General features: G+C 38.0%; 1 protein-coding gene across 3 annotated transcripts in view; it reads left to right on the top strand.

Moving 5' to 3' along the window:
* Positions 1-21869, top strand: part of LOC136025309 (uncharacterized protein T19C3.4-like) — a 77309-nt gene that overhangs the window by 18539 nt on the left and 36901 nt on the right. For all 3 annotated transcript variants that reach the window (XM_065701212.1, XM_065701209.1, XM_065701211.1), the window contains exons 4-6: positions 1692-1812; positions 7935-8229; positions 20010-20139. In XM_065701212.1, coding sequence (XP_065557284.1) covers positions 1692-1812; positions 7935-8229; positions 20010-20139 — 546 coding nt within the window. The remainder of the gene's footprint in view (positions 1-1691; positions 1813-7934; positions 8230-20009; positions 20140-21869) is intronic.

Below are 21869 nucleotides of genomic sequence, written 5' to 3'. Positions count from 1 at the left end.
ATATAGGACCTCTGTTTTTTGTCTATTAACTGGTGCAATAGCCCTATCCAAGAAAATACCAAACGTCTGTTAAGAACTGTTTTTCGTGAGATTCTTAGTTAGTTTTCAGAAAATTGAAGGATATTAAAAGCATTGTATTTGTATTATGAGAAGAATATAAAGTAATGTTTTTTGTTATTATTGTTGTATATATTCTGTCACGAACTTTAAAATTACGTAAAACTTCTCATCAGAAAGTATTTTTTTATGACTCATTAAGTAAACCCTCATGATTCTTTTCATTATCTTTCCAGTTTGGGGTTACGTGCAAGTTTGTTATAAAACTTGGAATCTTTCAGAATTATGTTAAGATTCTTTAAAAATATTTAATCATTCTAGTTATCAAGTTTATTGTCAGTTGCTAATCAAACTTTGCTTTGTCCGGGGTATATTTGGAGCCAGAGGGGGAGGGGGAGGCTATGGCCCCTCGTCTCCTTTTAAAAAAGGGGCAAACATTTTTTAAACTAGAATTTGATTATCTGCTTAATGAGCTCCTCAGTGCTATAGAGACAGTAAAAATCAAACCCACGTCAATTAACATGTTTGAAAAAAGAAGACTAAATTTAATTTAGCTGCGAGTCTGCATTCATGGTAAAAAAAAGGATACGGCATTAGACTTTACAGTCCGTACCGGCGGTGCTGATCTCCGTTTCTTAGCCCTTCAGCCAGGAAGTACAATGGGGGGCTGGGGGCCAGCCATCCTGTGCTTTCGCACACCCTTCCTGTTTACCTTCCCCAGATTTCTCCAGGTACCCATTTAGAGCTGGGTCGACTCTGGCTAAGCTTACAGAGTCACGCCACTTACCCCCGTCCCAAACTGAAGAATTGGGTAAAAATGTCATCAGGTTATCGCATCTTTCAGATAAAACTTAGTTTTACCTTGATTATCCTTGTAAATTCATTCTTTGTTTTTCTTTCCATTCTCAAACAAATGTTATCTTTACCTTTTGAATTATTACAGCCGGATCAATTATTTTCCTTTTTTATCTCTTCAGCCTATTGCATTCTTCCTTATCCCATAGACGCTCAAGTCGTCTTATTTCTTTTCTTGTTCTCCTTACTGTGAATACCGATGCCACACGCGTGCCTACCCATGAAAAATCTCTAATGTCGCTTATGTTTCTCTTGCTTTATACGTTCTCCAGAGAAGCAGCTTCCCGGTCCGGCTTTGTCTAATGGTTGAGATGGGAGATGACAGTACTGTTTATATTTCTCTACAGTGTTAGGTAACAGGAAATGTACGAGTTTTCTTCAGTACTTTCTTCTTCAAATACTTTGTAATGTTACTTTTAATGCTTAGCAACAAGATGCCAACAAAGATGTTTTTATTTTGCTGGTGATATTTATAAGTTATTTTGCAGAAAATTTCTTTTCTGGTATCAATTGTTTACAAAATTGTTCGTGGGGCTACGAAAAAATACCCTTTAAAATTATTAATTCCTGCTACTACATCAACTAACCTGTACTGAAGTAATGGCTTGCTTAAACCGTCGCTGCTTGCGCACTAATATCTGCCGACGTATATTTCTCATCCTTGCCCCCTTTGTGAAGAAGCGCGCAGGACGTCTATTACATCATCAACTGCAGTAGAAGTTTCTGTCATGTTTTACCAGCTAAGATTATCAATATAATAATATCCTCTTTTTGTATAGGTTTCCTCTTTACTATGAGTGTAAAATGATTATAGTTTTGTGGCTTCTTCTCCCGGCGACTCAAGGCTCCAGCTTCCTGTACCGTCGATTCGTGCATCCCATGCTTACTAACAGAGAGAAGGTTTGTTTTCTCTCTTTTCTTTCATTTTTAGTTTTCATTCTTCTCTTTTGTATGCTTTACGTTATGTTTCCCTTTTTATTTCTTTTCTCGTTTTCCTGTTCTGCAGTTTGGGCCAGCGGAGAAAAACACGAATAACTTGATTTAGCATTTCTTTAACATATTCTGATTCGTGGAGACTTGTGACGCCTGTGCACGGAACGAATCTTTTGCCCAAGTGGCATTATAGTTACGTATTCATACACTATAGTTAAATTATAGTTAAATCAAGTACGATTAACTCAAATCACATTGTAGTTACATATACGCATTATAGTTACGTAGTCGCATTATAGTTACACTTGTTGATAAAACACAATTGCGCAATTATTTTCTTGCTGACATGTTATGCCTATTTTTATGGCAGTTGGTATTAACCAAGTGACATATAGCAATCGCAAATTCTGTCGGTCTGTCGGTCTGTCTGTCTGTCTGTCGGTCCCGGTTTTGTTACTTTAGGCACTTCCAGGTAAGCTAGGATGATGAAATTTGGCAAGCGTATCAGGGACCGGACCAGATTAAATTAGAAATAGTCGTTTTCCCGATTTGACCATCTGGGGGGGGGGTTAATTCGGAAAAAATAGAAAAAATGAAGTATTTTTAACTTATGAGCGGGTGATGGGATCTTAATGAAATTTGATGTTTGGAATGATATTGTGTCTCAGAGCTCTTATTTTAAATCCCGACCGGATCTGATGACATTGGGGGGAGTTGGAGGTGGGAAACCTAAAATCTTGGAAAACACTTAGAGTGGAAGGATAAGGATGAAACTTGATGGGAAAAATAAGCACAAGTCCCAAATACATGATTGACATAATCCAAACGAATCCGCTCTCTTTGGGGTAGTTGGGGGGGGGGGGTAATTCTGAAAAATTAGAAAAAATGAGGTATTTTTAACTTACGAACGGGTGATCGGATCTCAATGAAATTTGATGTTTAGAAGGATATCGTGTCTTAGAGCTCCTATTTTAAATCCCGACCGGATCTGGTGACATTGTGGGGGGGGGAGTTTGGAGAGGGAAACATAAAACTTGGAAAACACTTAGAGTGGAGGGATCGGGATGAGACTTGGTGGGAAAAATAAACACAAGTCCTAGATACATGATTGACATAAACGGAACGGATCCGCTTTCGTTGGGATAGTTGGGGGGGGGGGTTATTTCTGAAAAATTAGAAAAAATGAGGTATTTTTAACTTACGAACGGGTGATCGGATATCGATGAAATTTGATATTTAGAAGGATATCGTGGCTCAGAGCTCTTATTTTAAACCCGACCGGATCTGGTGACATTGGGGGGGAGTTGGGAGGTGGAAACCTAAAACTTGGAAAACACTTAGAGTGGAGGGATCGGGATGAAACTTGGTGGGGAAAATAATCACGAGTCCTAGATACATGATTGACATAACCGGAACGGATCCGCTCTCTTTGGGGTAGTTGGGGGAGGGGTTAATTCTGAAAAGTTAGAAAAAATGAGGTATTTTTAACTTACGAACGGGTGATCGGATCTCAATGAAATTTCATATTTAGAAGAATATCGTGTCTCAAAGCTCTTATTTTAAATCCTGACCGGATCTGGTGACATTGGGGAACCTAAAATCATGGAAAACGCTTAGATTGGAGGGATTGGGATGAAACTTGGTGGGAAAAATAAGCAGAAGTCTTACATACGTGATTTACATAATTGGAACGGATCCGCACTATTGGGGGGGGGGGTTAATTCTGAAAAATAAGAAAAAATGACGTATTTTTAACTTACGAAGGAGTGATCGGATCTTCATGAAACTTCATATTTAGAAGGACCTCGTAACTCAGGTCTCTTATTTTAAATCTCAACCGGATCAAGCGTAATTGGGGGGGGGGGCAGTTGGGGGGGACCGGAAATCTTAGAAAATACTTAAAGCGGTGAGATCAGGATGAAACTGGATGGGAAGAATAAAAACCTGTCTAAGATACGTGAGTGACATAACTGGACCGGATCTGCTCTCTTTGTTGGAATTGGGGGAGGGGGGTAATTTTGAAAATTGAGGTATTTGTAACTTACGAAAGGGTGACCAGATCTTGATGAAATTTGACATTTAGAGGGATCTTGTGCTTTAAAGTTCTAATTTTAAATTCTGACCATATCCTGTGACATTGGGGGGAGTTGGAGGGGGAAACCGGAATTCTTGGAAAACGTGAAAATTGGGGTATTTTTATCTTACGAATAGATGATCGGATCTTAATGAAATTTGATTTTTAGAAGGAATTCATGTCTCAGAGCTCTTATTTCAAATCCCGACCAGATCTTTTGACATTGGGGGAGTTGGAGGGGGAAATCTTGGAAAAACACTTGGAGTGGAGGAATCGGAATGAAGCTTGGTGGATAGAATAAACAAATGTCCTTGATACGTGATTTACAGGATCGTACTGGATTCGCTCTCTTTGGGGGAGTTGGGGGGAGGGGTTCAGTGATTTGGCGAGTTTGGTGCTTCTGGACGTGCTAGGATGATGAAAATTGGTAGGCGTGTGAGGGAGCTGCACAATTTGACTTGATAAAGTCGTTTTCCCAGATTCGACCATCTGGGGGGCTAAAGGGAGAGGAAAAATTAGAAAAAATTAGGTATTTATAACTTACGAGTGGGTGATCGGATCTTAATGAATTTTGATATTTAGAAGGACATCGTGACTCAGAGCTCTTATTTTAAATCCTGACCGGCATTAAGCCTCTTATTTTCCTTTTTAAATCAATCTATTGATTCATAGAATTTTGTTAGAGCTCATACCATATGATTTCTTGGCTCTTAGCTCTTCTCGCCTCGTCACAAGTGCCATATGAGCTCTTAGCTCTTGTTTACCAAATTCTTAGTGCTGGGCTGTCAAATTTATTTTTGCCTGGTTCCTCTGTTCATTTGACTTCTCAGCCATTGACTCATTTAAGCCATCTGAAGTTATATTTGCCATGATGACAACATGTAGGATTTTCTTTCAATAGGAGCGCCGGGTAGTGTACCCAAAGAAAAATATTTTCGTAGGCTCAGTATGTCGACTTCAAATAATATTAGGGCCTGAGCTGGTTAAACAACTTGCCTGACCAATTTTTCTTTTTTTACAGGGGGTAAAAGTAATACTTTTTGTATTTTTGATGACAGATCAATTTGCAACCTGGCCCATATATTTTGTTTTGGCGAGGGGGAGGAGTCAAATTGTTCACCGCCTTCTCCCCTTTTTGGATGCTTCCCTATTAGTCATTATTGATTATATTGGTCACATGCGCCTGATAATAAATACATAAATTTCGATAGTTGTTCGTAAATTAGTCGCCATAGATTTTATGGCAACCCTCCTAATATTTCTTTATTTTCAGTTTTTTCTCTATCTCGATAATATTTGTGTATTCAACAGTCTCACAATCCATTGTAAATTCTGATTAGCTCGGCCTTAAATATGTTTAGTTCTTTGAACTTTGGCACAAGTCAGCTCTGTAAGCTAGCTATTTTTTTTTTGCGAATGGGTGTGGCTTCAACTGATTCCCAAAATTAATACTAGCTACTCTCGATATCAGTAAAATTTCACAGTCAATTAGCCCTAAATGATGCATATTAAAAACCTTAACTGAATGAAGGTTGGAAATTAATGAAAGTTCGATAAAAATTAGAGAAATGAACCCTTATTTTCGTTTTCTTTTGTTTAGAGATTGTGTTGTTTTATTTGTAAGTTACATGCGATTTATCCATCATAGGCAGCGCAGAGTGAAGTGGGTTCTATGTATCATTTATTTATATATTTCTTATTCACCAAGGAACTTCGCATGGAAGGAGTTATCGTAGAAAATTCTGAAGGGGTTCATTCGATTAGAAATTGATAGTTCTAATGCCCTTTTTAAGTTTAAAAGTGGCTGAAGGGCAATCAGCTCCCTTCCCAAGCCTGTTTTTCTCCAAAGACATCCGATGAGAATTTTGAGATATTCGTTTTGTTCAAAATAGTTGAAAGGTCCCATAACTATGCCTCTGGGGATGACATGACCCCCCATAACACCCTGGGAAAAGCCTGCAAGTTATGTAATTTGCTCGTTGTTTACGTACAATTACTACTTCTACTACTAGCAACGCACTGCAGCACCGTGCCGCCGGAGGCCAATTTAGCTACGCACGCTTCTCCTCCATCCCGATCTATTCAAAGCCTTCCTCTTTATATCTCACAGGAACTTCCCTTTTCCCTTTAATCTTTTCTTAAAACATTCTTTTACCCCAACTGGGACAACCTGTTTTTCGTTTGGCGGTAGATGGTAGGCTGACAAGGACAATCTTCGGCAATCTGTCTTCCTTCATCTAGAGGACGTATCTCTCAACCTTTTTCTCTTGATAGCCCTAGAAAACGGGATTGAACCACACCTTTCGTACAGCCTACTTTTTGAGATGCGGCCAGTCTGTCGGGTACCCAACATGATCCGTGAGCAATTTCTCTGAAAAATATCTAGCAAATCTTCCTCCGTTTTTTCGAGCGCCCACGCTTCAGAACCATACTTGACCCCTGTTATCATTGTAGCCTCCAATATTCTAATCTTGGTTCCTAGACTGATCTTCCAATTCTTCCAAACTTTTTTCAACTGTAAAAAAAAAAAAAAAAAAAAAAAAAACAGAAACAAAAAGCACCCTAACCATTCACTATTCTACTTTTAACATCTTCACTCCACCCAACGTCTTAACTAATAATACTACCTAGTTAAGTGAAGCTGTCCACTTGTTTGATCTTTTCATAACCCAACATCACCTTTTCTCCGTAAATTATTACTAGATTTAGCGCCTTAGTCTTCTTAACATTAATTTTCAGACCTATTCTTGCACCCTGAAGTCGTAAAACCACTAAAACTTCATTCATTTTGCCAACACTTTCATCTGGAATGCCTAGGTTATCAGTATAATCTAAGTCCAGGAAAGTTTTACTACCACATTTTATTCCGTGTTCTCCCATTGCCTATGCTGTGCTTCTTTGGACGAAGTCCATCAAAACGGGGATAGTAATTGTTTACATATAGTATTTGTTATTGTGAAAGGGGGGGGGGCATGTTTGATCCTTTGTCTTCAAAAAGGAACTGTTCAACTGAATCAAAACACACTTTGTATGCAGGTTGTCAAAAGGGCCTATCTAAGGAACAACTTAGGATATGAAGTTTGAATATTCAGGGCATGATGAAGGGAATATTCAACTGACCAAAAGGCAATATGTGCATGCTACTATTGCTACTATTACTACTACTGCTATTATTTCTACCACTTTTACTGCAACTCCTACTAAGGCTAAGGGTGCTAAGGTAAGAACTTCAGGGAAATTTTGAGGGGGAAGTTGAACTAAATAAAACATTATGTGCATGCAGGTTGTCAAAAGATTGTATAAACAATATCTTAGGAACTACTTAGAGAATTAAGTTGGAAACTCCAGGGTATGTCAAGGGGGATTTTTAACTAACCGAAAGACGCTATGTTTATACTACCACCACTACTACTTCTGTTGCTACTACTACTAATTCTAAGGCTAGTGGTATTAACGAGAAAATCTCACGGAATTCTTAAGGGATATTCAGCTGAATCAAAATATTGTATTTGCATACAGATTGTCAAAAAAATGCATCCAACAACATCTCAGAAACGGCCTAGGGTATTCAGTTTGGTCAGTAACTGACCAAAGGGCATTATGTATATTGCGATAATTAACACCTGTAGTTTTATTTTTTATTTATTTATTTTTTTCGTCCATCTGTATTTGAAAGTTTTTTTTCAGCGGTCCTGGTGCTTGCCACAACAGTCCTCGGATTTTGATTGAACATGATCTTGGCACATGAAATGCTCCTTCCCTTCATGTGTGTACACACTGGGGTTTGAGTGACATAGCAGGAGTCTTGACTAAAGAGTTTTACATGACAGCTTTTGGATCCTAGGCTACTCTCAGGTTGCCTAGATTACTTAGTCCACGTTTTGTTTATTTAGCCTTTGCTTTCAGTTCTATAAGCTAAAATATATCTCATTCTGGTTTTCAGTGATCATTTTCTTCTTTTTTTCGTGTTTTTGTTGACATTACTAATGTCGTTTCAATAATTTGATTTAAATAGGACATCGACGAATTCCTTGGACAAGCCAAAGACAGAAGCTATAGAGCTGCTTTAGATCTAGCCTCAAGAGGAGTGAACTACGCTACTCAGTTGATCATGACAACAGCTCTACGAGGAAGTGAAGGGTTTTTACAACTTACAAGGTCCTATTCAACGGGTGATGTTCCTAGAATGAGAAACACTCGTGCATTAATTAGCACAGAAGAAACGGATAATGTTGCCAATAATCGTCGTTCCCTGCCACCTGTTATTGATGATAGTGAAGAAGATGAAAGTGAATTCCATCCCGTTTCTGGTATGTAAATGTATATTTTTTTAATATTTTGGTGGGAAGTTCGGATTAGCAACAAAACTGGAACAAAACATCTTTGCGAATTAGTTTTATTAGTACTATTTCTACTTTCTGCTTACAGCTCATCACAACTGCAAGCCACTTGGGACCAATAAGAATGTTCAGAGTTCTGGCTGAATTCACGGCTTTATTCTTCTCTCTCACCCATAAAATTCCCAATTGTTTCATCTTTTCGTACGACCTCTTGTCACCTTCTTGAAAGATATACTGCTTTTCGTTCGGTCGCAGTTGAATAGCCGGAAAGCACAGTTTTTTACAGCCCATCGTCATCCATTCGCAGAACATGACGTAACCCGTTTAGTCCTTTTATTCGTTATATGCCTAGAAACTGGGAGCAGACAATGTTATTTATCAGTGAAAAAAAATAATAATAAGCCGCCTCTACTTTTTCTTTCATTTTTTCCATAATTCCTGATATTTTGACATTATGATCTAATTCTAAATTTTTAAGTCTAAGAACTTCTGAACAGGCTGTTTTTTTGTACCACCGAAAGCCTAGGAACGGATTTCCAAGTTTTTTCCACACATAGTTTTTGAAATATGTACTGTCCCATCTATAGAACAGTGTTCTACTATCCGTAGAACAAGTACGATATCTAGAAATATATACAGCTTTTAATATGTACAGATCTTAGTGTACAAATTTTTGCCTCTTCAACACTCCCTTTTCATTTGTGACCTTGTTCACGGGGTGGATGCATTTACAACTGTCATTCCTATAATCCTTACTAAAAGTCATAGTACAGTTTTTTCAGGCTACTGATGAGATTCTTGTAGACAAACCAATCGTGAAAACTGACATCTTCCCGTTACTGATTGTACTGATGCTGAGGATTTGGTTGTTCTGCCACTTCACTCTTCTCTCAACAGAGTTTAGGGGCTACAAGCTGAGGTGATATTTAGCTACATTCACCTCGCTTATATACTGCCACTTTATCACCGGTATGCCATGCGCAGTTACGAACCGGTAATTGTAAGTACATCTACTCAAAGTCGCTATTAGAGAAAAAGGAGCTCTTAACAATTCAATTTTTGACGGTCCCCGTCCCTCTGAAGCCAGTTACTGTCAGAGGTGAGGGCTCTTAGTTATTGTCGTAAACTTCGTAGCTTTTGCTGTCATCTAGTCTCTTTAAGAGCTGCTTTGTGATACTAGATCCCAACCTACATCTTTTCTTGGAAGAGGCTGAGATAAGGAGGAGAATGGCTGAATGTTGTAAAAAGCAAAAAGCAAACTTTCGCATGCAAACCGATTAGGGTTCGCGTAGCGCAGGTGCCGATCTCCTGATTCTCAGCCCTCGGGGGTGAATGTTGTAAGGAAAGCTGTTTTCTATCACTGTAGTCAACCGATCATGTAAAATTCGAAATGTTTTCTATAGGACGACTTTACTTTGAGCCTTGGTGTCTACACGATTTTTTTTTACAACTCTTCGACGATAATATCTTCCAAAATTGGCCTCTGGGCTTACCTCTGTTTTTTTGGCATAGTCTGCTGTATTGTCAATCAAACTGTTCATTTCATCTGCAGTTATTCTCTCAAAATATTTCTTCACAGCATCAGGCCTCTGAATTACATCAATGATGTATATTTCCTACTCTGCAAGTTGTCTGCAGAATCCTGATCCTATGCCTGCTATTTTTCATGAACGTAATACTAGACTATAAAACAGAAGTTTAGGATCCTTTTCTGAATGTCACTGGTTTGTATGTTTGTCTTTTTGTCGGCTTTTTTATTTGTTAATTTTGTCCATGGCTGAGACTATTTCTTCAATCGAAGTAACTACTTCTTTTACTGACTCAGCCCTTGAAGTTTACAGGGGCTGTGTTAAGTCTTGGAGGCTAAGGTTGTGTTCACTCGAAGAGTTTCTCTTTAAGGTTGATGAGATATTCTGTGAACGAAGAGAAGAACACATATATTTTTTGAAGGAAATTGGAACAGCTTGGCTGCAAGAGAGAAGAATTGTAGCCATGTTCGTATGGTGTGTCTAATATAGTAGCTTTTCAGGGAATATAAGACATACGGTTGTTGTAAAGTTTAGACTTTTCTGGACGTATCCAATAGCCTCACTAGACATGGCATTTGGCTATTAATAAGACTGGACAGTCTTGTTTCACACCATGCCCTTTTTCATTGCTAGCTTTTCCTATGTTAATATAAGTTTCTAGGTGTCACCTGCGAATTGAAAATGCAGACTATGACGCCGAGCTTCATAGTCTGCTTCATAGTTCATAGCTTCAAAGAATGTCATTTTGGATCAAAGACTTTGCCATGTACCTTCTCCATGACTTCTGCTGAGAGTATGTCAGTGAAGTCGTTTTTGGAAGTTTTGCTGAGACTGATTACTCTGTGTAGTTTCTGCATCAAGCATCATCTGACCAAGCTTCATGAGCAGGTGCATATCTTGCTAGAAGTTTAACAAGTAGAATAAAGTTACTGTTTGGCTATCCCTTCTTCTAAAGTGAATGTCTTGTCTTGCTAGGATCCTTGCAACATCAAAAACGTTTTTTTTGGCAGTTGATCTTCTGCTTGCTGCAAAATTTCACTTCAAGTGCTTTTATCAATTTGTCATACAACATAACCCCAATTGTTGATGTAGAGAACATGACAGAACTGCTTTTTTTGTGATTCAGAAGCGAAGGGACTTGCCAGTTTGACTTATAATTGAGTTGCAGTCATAAAATTGTCTGATCTCTGATCACTAAATTTCAGGTTTTAGTATTACCCCTTATTTTATGAATGTTATTTAATCTTCCTATTTCGGACCAACATTATAGATTTATTGTGTAATAGCGATGCCTAAAATATCAAAGGCTTCAAATAGACATTAAAGATCTTAAAAAAAAAAAATATTTACTCTGTAAAACAGTAAAAATATGGATTTTGGAACGATCCAAAGCCAATTATTACTTTTCATATTAACAAAACTTTTCTATTTTGTCTAATTTCAAGATGATTAATTTGTACATTTTTTCATTTTGTTAGTTGAAAAGCTTAATTTAGCTTACATGCAATAACATTGTTTTCGGAAATAAAACTTAAACATTAGTGCAAAAAAAAAAAAGGTGGTTTATCACCTTCTTTTCCATTATCAGCTGCATAGAATGAATCTGCCTAAAAAAGTAGAAAAAAGTAAACTGAAAAGGAAAATATGAAATGTAATTTCGAAAAACCGTTATTAATGTCAGCGTAAGATGACATATTTTTTTGCTTTTTTTAAGAATAAAAAAAAAAATCACTTAGTCACCTTAAAATGTCCTTAAAAATCAAGGTACAGGCTTTGTAGTGTAAAAACACAGAGACTAGTTTTTCGCTGTAGGGTGGCCCTCGGTGCCCCTCGAGGAAATTAAAGCCTAGTAGACGACATAGCATGGGTGCACTGGATTTCGATTAATGGATAATTCTTCTAGGTTTGGTCTATTTTAGCGGGCTTTTTTTAGGTTATATGGGCTCTACTAGCCAAGTTATCTATGGTCGCCTCCCTGTAGTAGCATCGTATTCGTAGACATAAACTTATAATGAGTAAGTGGTTATAGACTTGAGATTATCCGTGCAGGATTTTGACTCTTTTTTATAGTTGAGCATAGCCAAGTTGGGAAAGCCATGTTGTGACCAAGATGGGCCGGGAATCGCGCAAAGCCTCCATTCAACTGGAGGTCCCAGGGACTTCTTGTTCTAGGTTTAAGCCATCTTAAGCGCTTCTTGTAGGCATGAGAAGATGTTCTAGTCCCCGTTCTGCACTAGTTCTGGGGCCATAATAACTTCAAGGATTTAAAGGATATGCAAATTGCTGTCTGGAATGTTACAACGCTAAGAAACAATTATCTTGTTGACATTTTGACTGACGAATTCAGACGCTTTGAACTTGACTTATTAGACGTTTCAGAAACTCATATTTCAGGGATGAGCAGCATGAAATTAGGTGATATAGAATTTATTTACCCAGGCAGGACGGCTGGGGTACATAGAAAGGGATTCGGGCTCATGATGAATAAGGAAACTGCTAAGTGCTACTTAGGTTGGGGATATATTAATAAAAGAATGCTAGTTGATCATTTAATAACTAAATAGTGCAGGAAAATTAGTCATAGTAGTATATGCCGCTGTAGAACCGACTGATGAAGATAGTAGTGAATCACATGAATTTCACTTGTAGCCACAGGAACAAATAGACAGGGTCCCAGGTAGAAATGCAGTATTTTTATTACGAGGTTTTAAAGCCCAGGTCGGTTGAATTTGGGATATATGGTATCCTAGCCTGGATAAATTTGGTGTAGAAAATGAAAAGAACAATTGTTACGGACTGCTGCAATTTTTTGGGTATAACAATCTAGTTAAGAAACAATACAGTATTTGGTCATAAAACGGACGATAAGTTTAACGTGGTATTCACACAATGGTAAGACTGCTAACCTTATTAATTATTTAATTTTAAACCAAAGAAAATATTAAGGTTCTATGTGCTGATAGTGTGGTAAATGAATTTTAAATATTGCGGTTATGCAATTAGAGATTAGTTACTAATGATTATAAATAAGGCGAAGAACATAGCGATTTGAGGAAAACTCTAGTTGAACCCCTCTATTAGAAAGGTGAAAGAGAGACTGTTGTAATTATTGAGGCATTAGCTTGGTTTCTGTTGAAAGAAAATTACTTAGCATAATGATACTATTTTGACTTGCTACTTGGAATTATTTTCATACTACTGTAGATAAATTTGTGAAAGAAGAACAGCGTGATTTAGGAGGAATAGAGATTAATTATTCAGAGGTGCCCTAGTCATCAAAACCCTTTAGTCCTCAATTTGATAGATTATGGTCAAACGTTTGATTAAGTAGATAGAAGAGATTTAGCGAAGGTCCTTTCCTTGGTATACCAGATAAATACATTAAAGGGATTAGTGCTATATATGAAAACGGTATTTCTGCGGTTAAGGTATTAAATAAGGTTAGTAGCTGGTTTCATATTAAATCAGGAGTTGAGCAGGGTTACGTCTTATCCCCAATTATATAGATCATTTTGATGGACTTTGTCCTAAATACCACAGCAAAGGTAATCGGGGAACAAGAAAAAGGGGGAGTAGGACTCGCCTAGACTTAGATTATGCTGATAATTTAAGCATCCTATATGAAATTAGTAGGAAATTAATGAATTTTTAGAGGTTTGGTGAGTTCACGGTGCAACTATAGGCTTGAAAATTAAGGTTAAGAAGACTAATTCGCTAAGACTAGGAATAAGTACAGGTGAAGAGGTGATCTGGGGTAACGAAAAGATCGATCAAGTGGACAGCTTCGCTTACCTAAATATTATTATTAGTAGAAACGGTGGGTTCATTAAAGATGTTGAAAGTAGAAATGCCAAGGCCCAAGGTGTTTTTTCCATACGTCTTCCAGAGAAATTGCTTACAGGTGGTTTTGGGTAGTCGACTGACCGACCGTATCTCAAAGAGTAAGCTGTGCGTCAAATGTGGTTCGATCCTGCTGTCTAGAACTAAAATGGGAGAAAGGTCGAGATTTTAGGAAGATAGAAGGAAGATGATCTGCCAATGATTTTCCTTGGCGGCCAACCTTTTAAGAACAAACGAAAATCATGTCTTCCCCAAATGGGCTGAGAGGATCTCGTGAGGAAAGATACAAAGGAAATGGTAACTTTTGGGAGGTTGTAAAGAAGGAGGCTTTGAAGAGATTTTAATGGAGACTGAGCGTTCGCAGCTGCGTTGACCTCAGATGGCTTGGGTCTGCAGTGAGCTGTTAGTAGTAGTAGTAGTACTGCATTAACAAAAGTGCATTACTAATTAACAAAATGCATAACTGCATATGAAGGTCTTTGTTTTTTTTATTAAAAATCGAATTCCTGATTCTCACTAACTTTAAGTTGTGTATGGCTATATAAGTTTTCACTTGACCAGTTCAAGAAATCGGTTTCATTTCCACTGTCTTTTGCACTTTATGTATTCAAAGAATTTTTATGAAGTATTCTCTTACAGGTTTTGGAATTTAAGTCAAATTAACTCAAAATTGTTATTGACTCAAGCCTGGGCCTAAAGGACCGAATTTTTTCAATATTCCTAGGAGAGAAATTCTTTTCCGAAATCTCTGTAGAAAGTACACATCAAAGCTCTTTGTTGTTTCCCCAAACGAATTATTATTTTAAGCCCATCACGTACCCACTAAAACAGAGATACCACCAGCTATGCAGTCGTAATTAAGAAACTAAAGAAACTAATTGTAAGAACTAATGCTTACGGTCAAAGTATCAGATCTATAAATTTCTGATTAAAAGTTAGAATTTATGTGCATTTTGTATATAATCACGTATAATGTGATATACTTTTTAAGTGAACGCTTTTCTATCGTTGAGTTATCGTCATTTTGTTTTTATCAATGTGTCTGTAGTCACACTGCGTGTTTTTAATCAAACAAGTAATAGAAAAAGAGATAGGGAGTGAAAGAGGGGGGGGGGGGGCTAGCGGAGAGATAGAGAAAATTATTTTTCAGGTATGGGAAAATCTTTCTCGAATACTCTGCAAAATCTTTATGACTCCTTACTGGTAATGGCAGATTAGTTATAAACGTTGAAAAATGAAAAAATAAAAAAATTATATTAAGATTAAATTAAAAATTAAAAAGCAAAGGAGGAAACAAAGTCAAAATATCTCTAGAAATGCTCATAAAAAGGACAATTAGTTTTTCGATAAAAAAAAACAAATGTTGGGCTAAAAACCCTCCACCTGGAATAAATTTCTACGAAAAGTGACTAAATAGCCTCGGATCTGGACGCACTTTTAAGATCTCGACCACCGCGCGTCAACCGACATTCTACTGACAACGTCAAAAAGACTGACAGACTAAATATTCTGTTCCAAAGGGGGCTTCGGACAGCCACCTCGAATATTTTGACTCTCAATACACCCGCATCAAAGAACGTACTCTCCGTAGAGCATCATAATAATAAAGCGGCGATTGCTTTTCTCACAGAAACCCGTCTTACCGGAAACATAGAAAAGAGAAATAAGCAACAATCACTCGTTCCTCTAGTCTACAAGGAGCACAAGAAGGAATGGCGTTGCCCTCGCGCTAAACAGTCTCGCAAGAATGGCATTACTCTTGCACGAAACCGTATCAGAAAGACTAATAAAGGCCAGCTTTGCATACAAACATGGTAAAATGACCATCGTCATATGCTATATCCCGAGCAACGATTCCGACAACACAATCCAGGAAGAGATCTACTCTGCTCTGGCCAGATGCCTCGTGACAGTTTCTCCCCACGATGTAACTCTACTTCTTGTGACTTCAACGCAACTATACTTGATAATATGGGTGTTTGGCGTGGCACAATCGGCCCTCTTTCCCCCGACCCATTAATGGCATTCGCCTATTTGAACTATGCCAGTCTCATGATCTCGTCATCGCAAATACCTACTTCCAGTGCAAAACTATCCACCAGGACACGTTGTATAGTATTGACGGTTGCACGAAGAAGATGATCGACTGCGTCATCATGTCTAAACGCTGGAGATCATCGCTGAACAACTGTAAACTTACAGATTACCAGAGCTTGGAAACGCAGGCCACAGGTTGGGTGTTCCGAAGTTCATCTTCGCCTTTAAGCACAACGATCAGAAAGAAGGCCATTTACTGCAGATATTGAGAAACTCTTGGAGCCAAATACTCGCCTGAAGTATAGTATTGAGATATCGAATCGCTTTGAGCTCCTTGGAACACTTGGCAGCAGCAAAGACGTCTGGAAGTATTTTGTATCGCAGACGAGCGAAGCAGCAAAACTGTTGCTTGGCAATGGTGGATTTTCAAAAAATCGTGTCTAACAAATGAAACATTGGAAGTTATAGAACAAAGACAGAGGGCAAGACTCCTTGGGGACATGGCCACTTATCGAAGGCTTAATTGAGTGCGAAATATTTTTATTCACAGGGACCGAACTCAGTTTGTTACAAGGAAAGCTGATGACATTTAACTAGCAGCAAAAAAGAAAGACGTAGATAGCCTGTTCAAGTATCTCCGATATGTTACGGAAAATAAAACTCTCACATTGGGACCTGTCCTATCTAGGGATGGGAACTTCTCTCTGATGGGGCACTTATCTCGAGAGGGCACTTCTGCTCGCTCTTAAATAATAATAGTCCGTCTTTCCCTCCAAATAATAGTCCCAGGCAATCTAGCGGTCAAAGACCTGAAGCTATGTTCTTCCAGATAAACCTTTCAGCCTCTCCGAAATCGGAAACGCAGTTTAAAAGTTTCAAGAATAACAAAGCTGCTGGTATCTTTGGCTTAAGCTCTGAACTGCTGAAATATGCTGGTCCTGAAATGCTCCTGTTTCTCCACACTCTGTTACCCATTGTCTTGCGAACTGAGATAATTCCTGAAGATTGGCGGAAGGGTGTCATCATCCCCATATTGGAGAGGAAAGGCTCTAGAAGTGATTGTTCAAACTACCGTGGAATACCTCTGCGGTTCGTCCCAGGAAAAATTTTCTCAATATTCCTGTTGGACTGATGTCAGAATATAGTTCGTGGGATTGGGTGACCAGAGAAGGCTGCCTTCATGTCGGATCGTTCCACCACCATCGAGCAGATTTTCACGATTCGACTTGCGTGCTGCGTTTGACTCAGTGGGCCGAGATGCACTTTGGTAGATTCCACAATCGTCTGGTTTCCGCGAAAAATGCTGCAGACTCTTCAAAGCTTTACATTATGGTATAGAGAGTTGTGTTCAAGGCAATGGCCGGTGCACCCGGGTCTTTCGAATTATGACCGGGGGTGCGCTAAGGATGTGCAGTGGCCCCAGAGCTCTTCAATGTCATCATAGACCACGTTATGACAAAGACGACTTCATGTCTCAGGTTTGGAGATTGTGTCCCCTCAGACGCTTAAATTCAAATTTAAATTCAAATTCATTTTATTTAAAAAACATTCGACGGACAGAGCCGATTATTAGTTTTTATTGTCATACACACACAAAAATTCGTCGACAAGTCAAAATTAACATTCACAAAATTAATAATATATACAATTAACAATAATAATTGTCACATACACACGAAAATAAGTCAACAAATATACACAAAATTATAATAATACAATTAACAACAATAATCCGGATTAAAAAGTCGATCCAGCATTAAACAACTTAACAAACGAGGGCACAAAACTAAGCTCATAATGAGCATGTGACACAGTCACAGGTTGAAGTTTTGGTACAGGCTCTGCAACGGCCCTGAGTGGCCTTACCCGTGCCGGTTGATGTTGGGGAGGAAGGATATTTCGGTGTATAGGGCTGGACAAAATTTTATTACCAAAGGATAGGGCTAGTTTTAAACGACGAGATTGAAGGGTTTGAAGTTGAAACTGATTAAGGAGGGATATGTACGGTATTTTTGGGGCTTTTGAGATTACTAGGAGGGCACGGTATTGCACCCTCTCAACCCGGTCCGACTGTTCCCTAGTCAGCCCGAAATGCCATACAGGGCAACAGTATTCAAGTGTGGAACGTATAAAAGAGAAATAGATGCGTAGGAGGTGTGGTGCAGGGATTCCATGGCGAGCCAACAACTTTAGAGACCTGATGGCCAAATTAGCTTTTTTTAACATGCCATCAACATGTTTATTCCACTTCAGATCTGAAGTGATATGAACGCCGAGCAGTTTAATTTCGGTCACGTGACTGGCGCTGGGAATAGGTGGATTAAAAACTGGCGCAGATTTTAAAAAAGAAAATGTTAAAATTACAGATTTATCAAAGTTGACAGTCATTTTGTCCACCTTTGCTTCTTGACATATATCTTTCATTAATAAACCTGCTCTGCTTGGTAGGTTTTTCCGACAACATTCAATGAGCGACAGATCGTCGACATACTTCCAGCGATCGTCCAGTGTTGTTGCCAAATCATTTATTATGACAAGAAACAAAAGTGGTCCCAAGAGGGTACCTTGGGGAACTCCACAAAAAATGGGCAGTGGGTCGGAGTAGGTGGACTTATATTTTGTCCGTTGACATCTACCAGAAAGAAAACTAGCAATTAAACGTACAAGGAATGAATCTACACCTAGTCCAAGAAGTTTTTTTACAAGAATTTTGTGGCAAATTAAATCAAAAGCTTTTCTTAGATCTATTGCAATAAGATTAATCCAAGAATCTGGTTCATCGAGTTTTTGCAAAATACTGTCAATTATACTTACTAAGTAATGAGATGTAGATGTGTTTGGCATATTTCCAAACTGCCTTGGATCAATTTTGTCTAGAATACGGTCTTTCAGCCATGCTGCAACAAAACTTTCATACACTTTGCTAAAAATGGGTGTCATAGTGATCGGTCGGACACCCGAAAAATCATTGGGCGCATCTTTTTTTGGTATTGGTGTAATGAACCCATTTTTCCAAATTGATGGATATTCACCTGTTTTTGTCACCTGATTAAAAAGGAGTGTTAGGGGGCCACTAAGGTAATCTGGAAAAGCTTTGATGAGATCAATGGGAATATCTACAGGGGTAATGCTTGTTCTTTTAAGCCTTTTTAATTTGAAAAACACCTGGGACTCTGATATCAAAGGGAAATCAAAAGACTCAGGAGGAGGGGTGGGTATTCCCACGCTCAGCAAAGGCGGGAGGGATCATAGCAGACTCCATGGATGAGTTAATGGAAGCGCTTCAAATCTTACAAGAAGAGGCCGAAAATGTGGAACTGCAGATGAACTGGAATCAAACAAATTAAATGCCATAGATCTGTCTTCTCCTGCTGTCAATTCTCCAGTCAGCATGGGCAGAACAACTTGCATAGAAGTTGTCCCAAGGTTTACCTACCTGGGATCCATAACCTTTTCAAATGACTCGTTTCTCCCCGAGTTGCAAGTAAGGCTATACAAAGCGTCTTCTGCTATGGGCAGGGTGAACTGTCACCTTTGGCGGAATTTGATATTAGTCACTCAACTAAAATGCGAATTTTTAACGCTCTCGTCGGTTCTGTGGTGTTTTATGGAGTTGAGACATGGCAAGCATCAGCCGCAACCCTAAAGGCTATCGATGGGTTTCCAGAGAAGCTACTGCATCTCACGAAGTGGTCCCGGTTTTCTACCCAAGCAGCCGAGCGTACCTTACGATAATTTGGACACTACTCCGAATGCACCTGCACCTACCCGCAAAGACAATTTTCGACTTTGGCCCTATTAAAGCCGGTTGGAAGTGACCATGCGACCGACCGAAGAAACGATGTTCCGACAGCTTATCCGAGTTTCTAGCGATGGTGAACATAATACCAAGCAAAACGTAAACCCTTGCAGTCGGTCGAAGTGGATGGAGAAGGCAGACGCCACTCTTTACGACGAGCAGCGCCCGGCAGGACACCTAAGTCAAGTATTAACGTTTAGAAATATAAACAAATATTTTAATTGAAACGAATTGCTATTTCATTCTGAGTTTCGCTGAAGATACCAAAAATGTAACGAAGATTTCAAATCTTCGAATTTCAACAAAGAAGATTTCTTTCTTTATGAAAATAAGTACTAATAACTTCAAAAAATCGTAAAGGAACGAAAGGTATTTCTTACTTCAAAAATGTTTTTTTTATTGGGTTTGGCTTCCTTTTGTTTAAAAAATGATACCAAACCGGTTGATTTGTTTTGACTGTAATAAATGAAAAACATCTAAAATCGGAAGTGTAAAAAAAAAAAAAATCACAATTCTCTTTTCATACAATCAAAATTTTTTTCTAGAACCAAATTATGTGCATAGTCGCCAGCATGTAGTCGTTCGTAAAGGGAAAAAAGTCGAAGAAGAGTCAACCATGTTTTTCTCTGAGTATAGTCCCAGGAAAGTTGAGCCCGAACTTAGGAAGTCTTTAAGGTTTGTCACCATTCTCATTTTCCTTGTCTTTGCATTTTCTTTCTTTATGGGAATAAGTACTAATAACTTAAAAATATCGTCCGTATTTGGAGTTCCTAGATTTTTAAATTCTGACACTCTTATCTTTAAATAAAAACTTTTATTTAACTCATAAATACACACTAGATAAACTTTATGGGAGAGACGAGGGATCTAAACGTAAAAAGTGCACTTTTAACTTTTTATTTATCAGTGCATTTTTAGCCTGTGAGTCATGGATCGGTTGTTCCTTTTCCTCGTAGGCACTGGAGCATCGTAGAGAGGTGTAGTTGAAAGCCAATACTTACATGTGCGTGGTTTTCACAATTTCATCTTGATAATGCTATTTTAACATACAATTTGTGACTAAAAACTGCATTTTTTGAGTCACTTCTGTATTAATCCTCGAAAATGGCAGCGGATCACAATTAAAAATGCACCATTTGAATCATTATCGTCGAAACCCCTTAGTCTCTAGTCTGAGATTAGAGACTCTGACACTAGTCCTATTAAATAGTGATAGCTTCAAAAACTGGTTTGCTCTTTACGAAGTTCCAGTCAAGAAAAAGCACAAGATTTTTATCCTGTTTGTTATATATTAGTAGGGAAGAGCTCCATCAGTTACAGAAACACACATTTATAAAAGTATTACAGATTTGCACAAACACAAATTATTTATAGAATGATTCACAAAAAGGTATTTTAGACTTAAAATAAAGCTTTAATAAACTTAGTAGCCTAAAATAAAGAACAACACATTGGACAACCTCATTTTTTTTTTCAGTCACTTCCTGTATAACTGTATCCCTAAGGTACACTTTAGCGTTTTTATTTATTTTTACAGTCTACGGAAACGATACCTTTCCTAAAATCTCAGCTTCCCCAACTTGAAAGATTATAATTAATTGAGCTTATAGACTTGAAGCAATTGTAAATAAATTGCCAGTAGCATCATAATTAGACCTGTAAGCAAGAAAAAATTTCAATTCTAAGTTTTTTGCCTAGTTTTTATTATCTAAGTAATAAGAGATAAAACATGTAATGAGTGGTTGTTCAGGGCATGTTTTGACATTGGCCAATCTTTTTTAGAAAGTTTCGGTGAGAGATAATAATATGTGAATAAACTTTGTAGGAAAATATCCTTCTAGTCTGCAATGTGACCCCCCCCCCCCGCAAAAAAAAATAAAAAACCAAAGGCACTGAGAGTGAAATTTGATTGTTGGAATTGGTTCAGTATAAACTTACACAAGTATATATACCATAAAAAATTGAAATTTGAAATCAATAAAAGAAATACTTTTGACTAGTATGGTGGTATAAGAGAAATTAAAAAAAAGGTTGAAATTAATAAAATGAAGGCTTTTGACTAGCATGGTTTGGTGCAGGGCTGTAACTCCAGCATTTTTATTGGTGGGGGGCAAGAAGGTCAAAGTTAAGGTTTTCTTTGCTATATATTATTGTGTTCGTATAAGGAGACGTAGATGGGAATCATAAAAGTTGGTTCTGAGCCAAAGAAAGAAAGTTAGAAGCACTGCCCTTTATTGGTTTTATCAGCCTGTTATAGAAAAATAAAATTGATACGTATTACATTTACAACAACGTTATAAAACACATCAAAGTTGAGATCTGGACGAGGCTGGTTTTTATGGAACTGATTAAGGAACCTAAAGTTTGGCCATCTTACTTTGCTGAGCTTACAGACGCGTTTATTC

Source organism: Artemia franciscana, chromosome 3 (genome assembly GCF_032884065.1).
Source record: "Artemia franciscana chromosome 3, ASM3288406v1, whole genome shotgun sequence".
Classification (NCBI taxonomy): domain Eukaryota; kingdom Metazoa; phylum Arthropoda; class Branchiopoda; order Anostraca; family Artemiidae; genus Artemia; species Artemia franciscana.
This window is presented reverse-complemented; position numbering and strand designations above follow the sequence as displayed.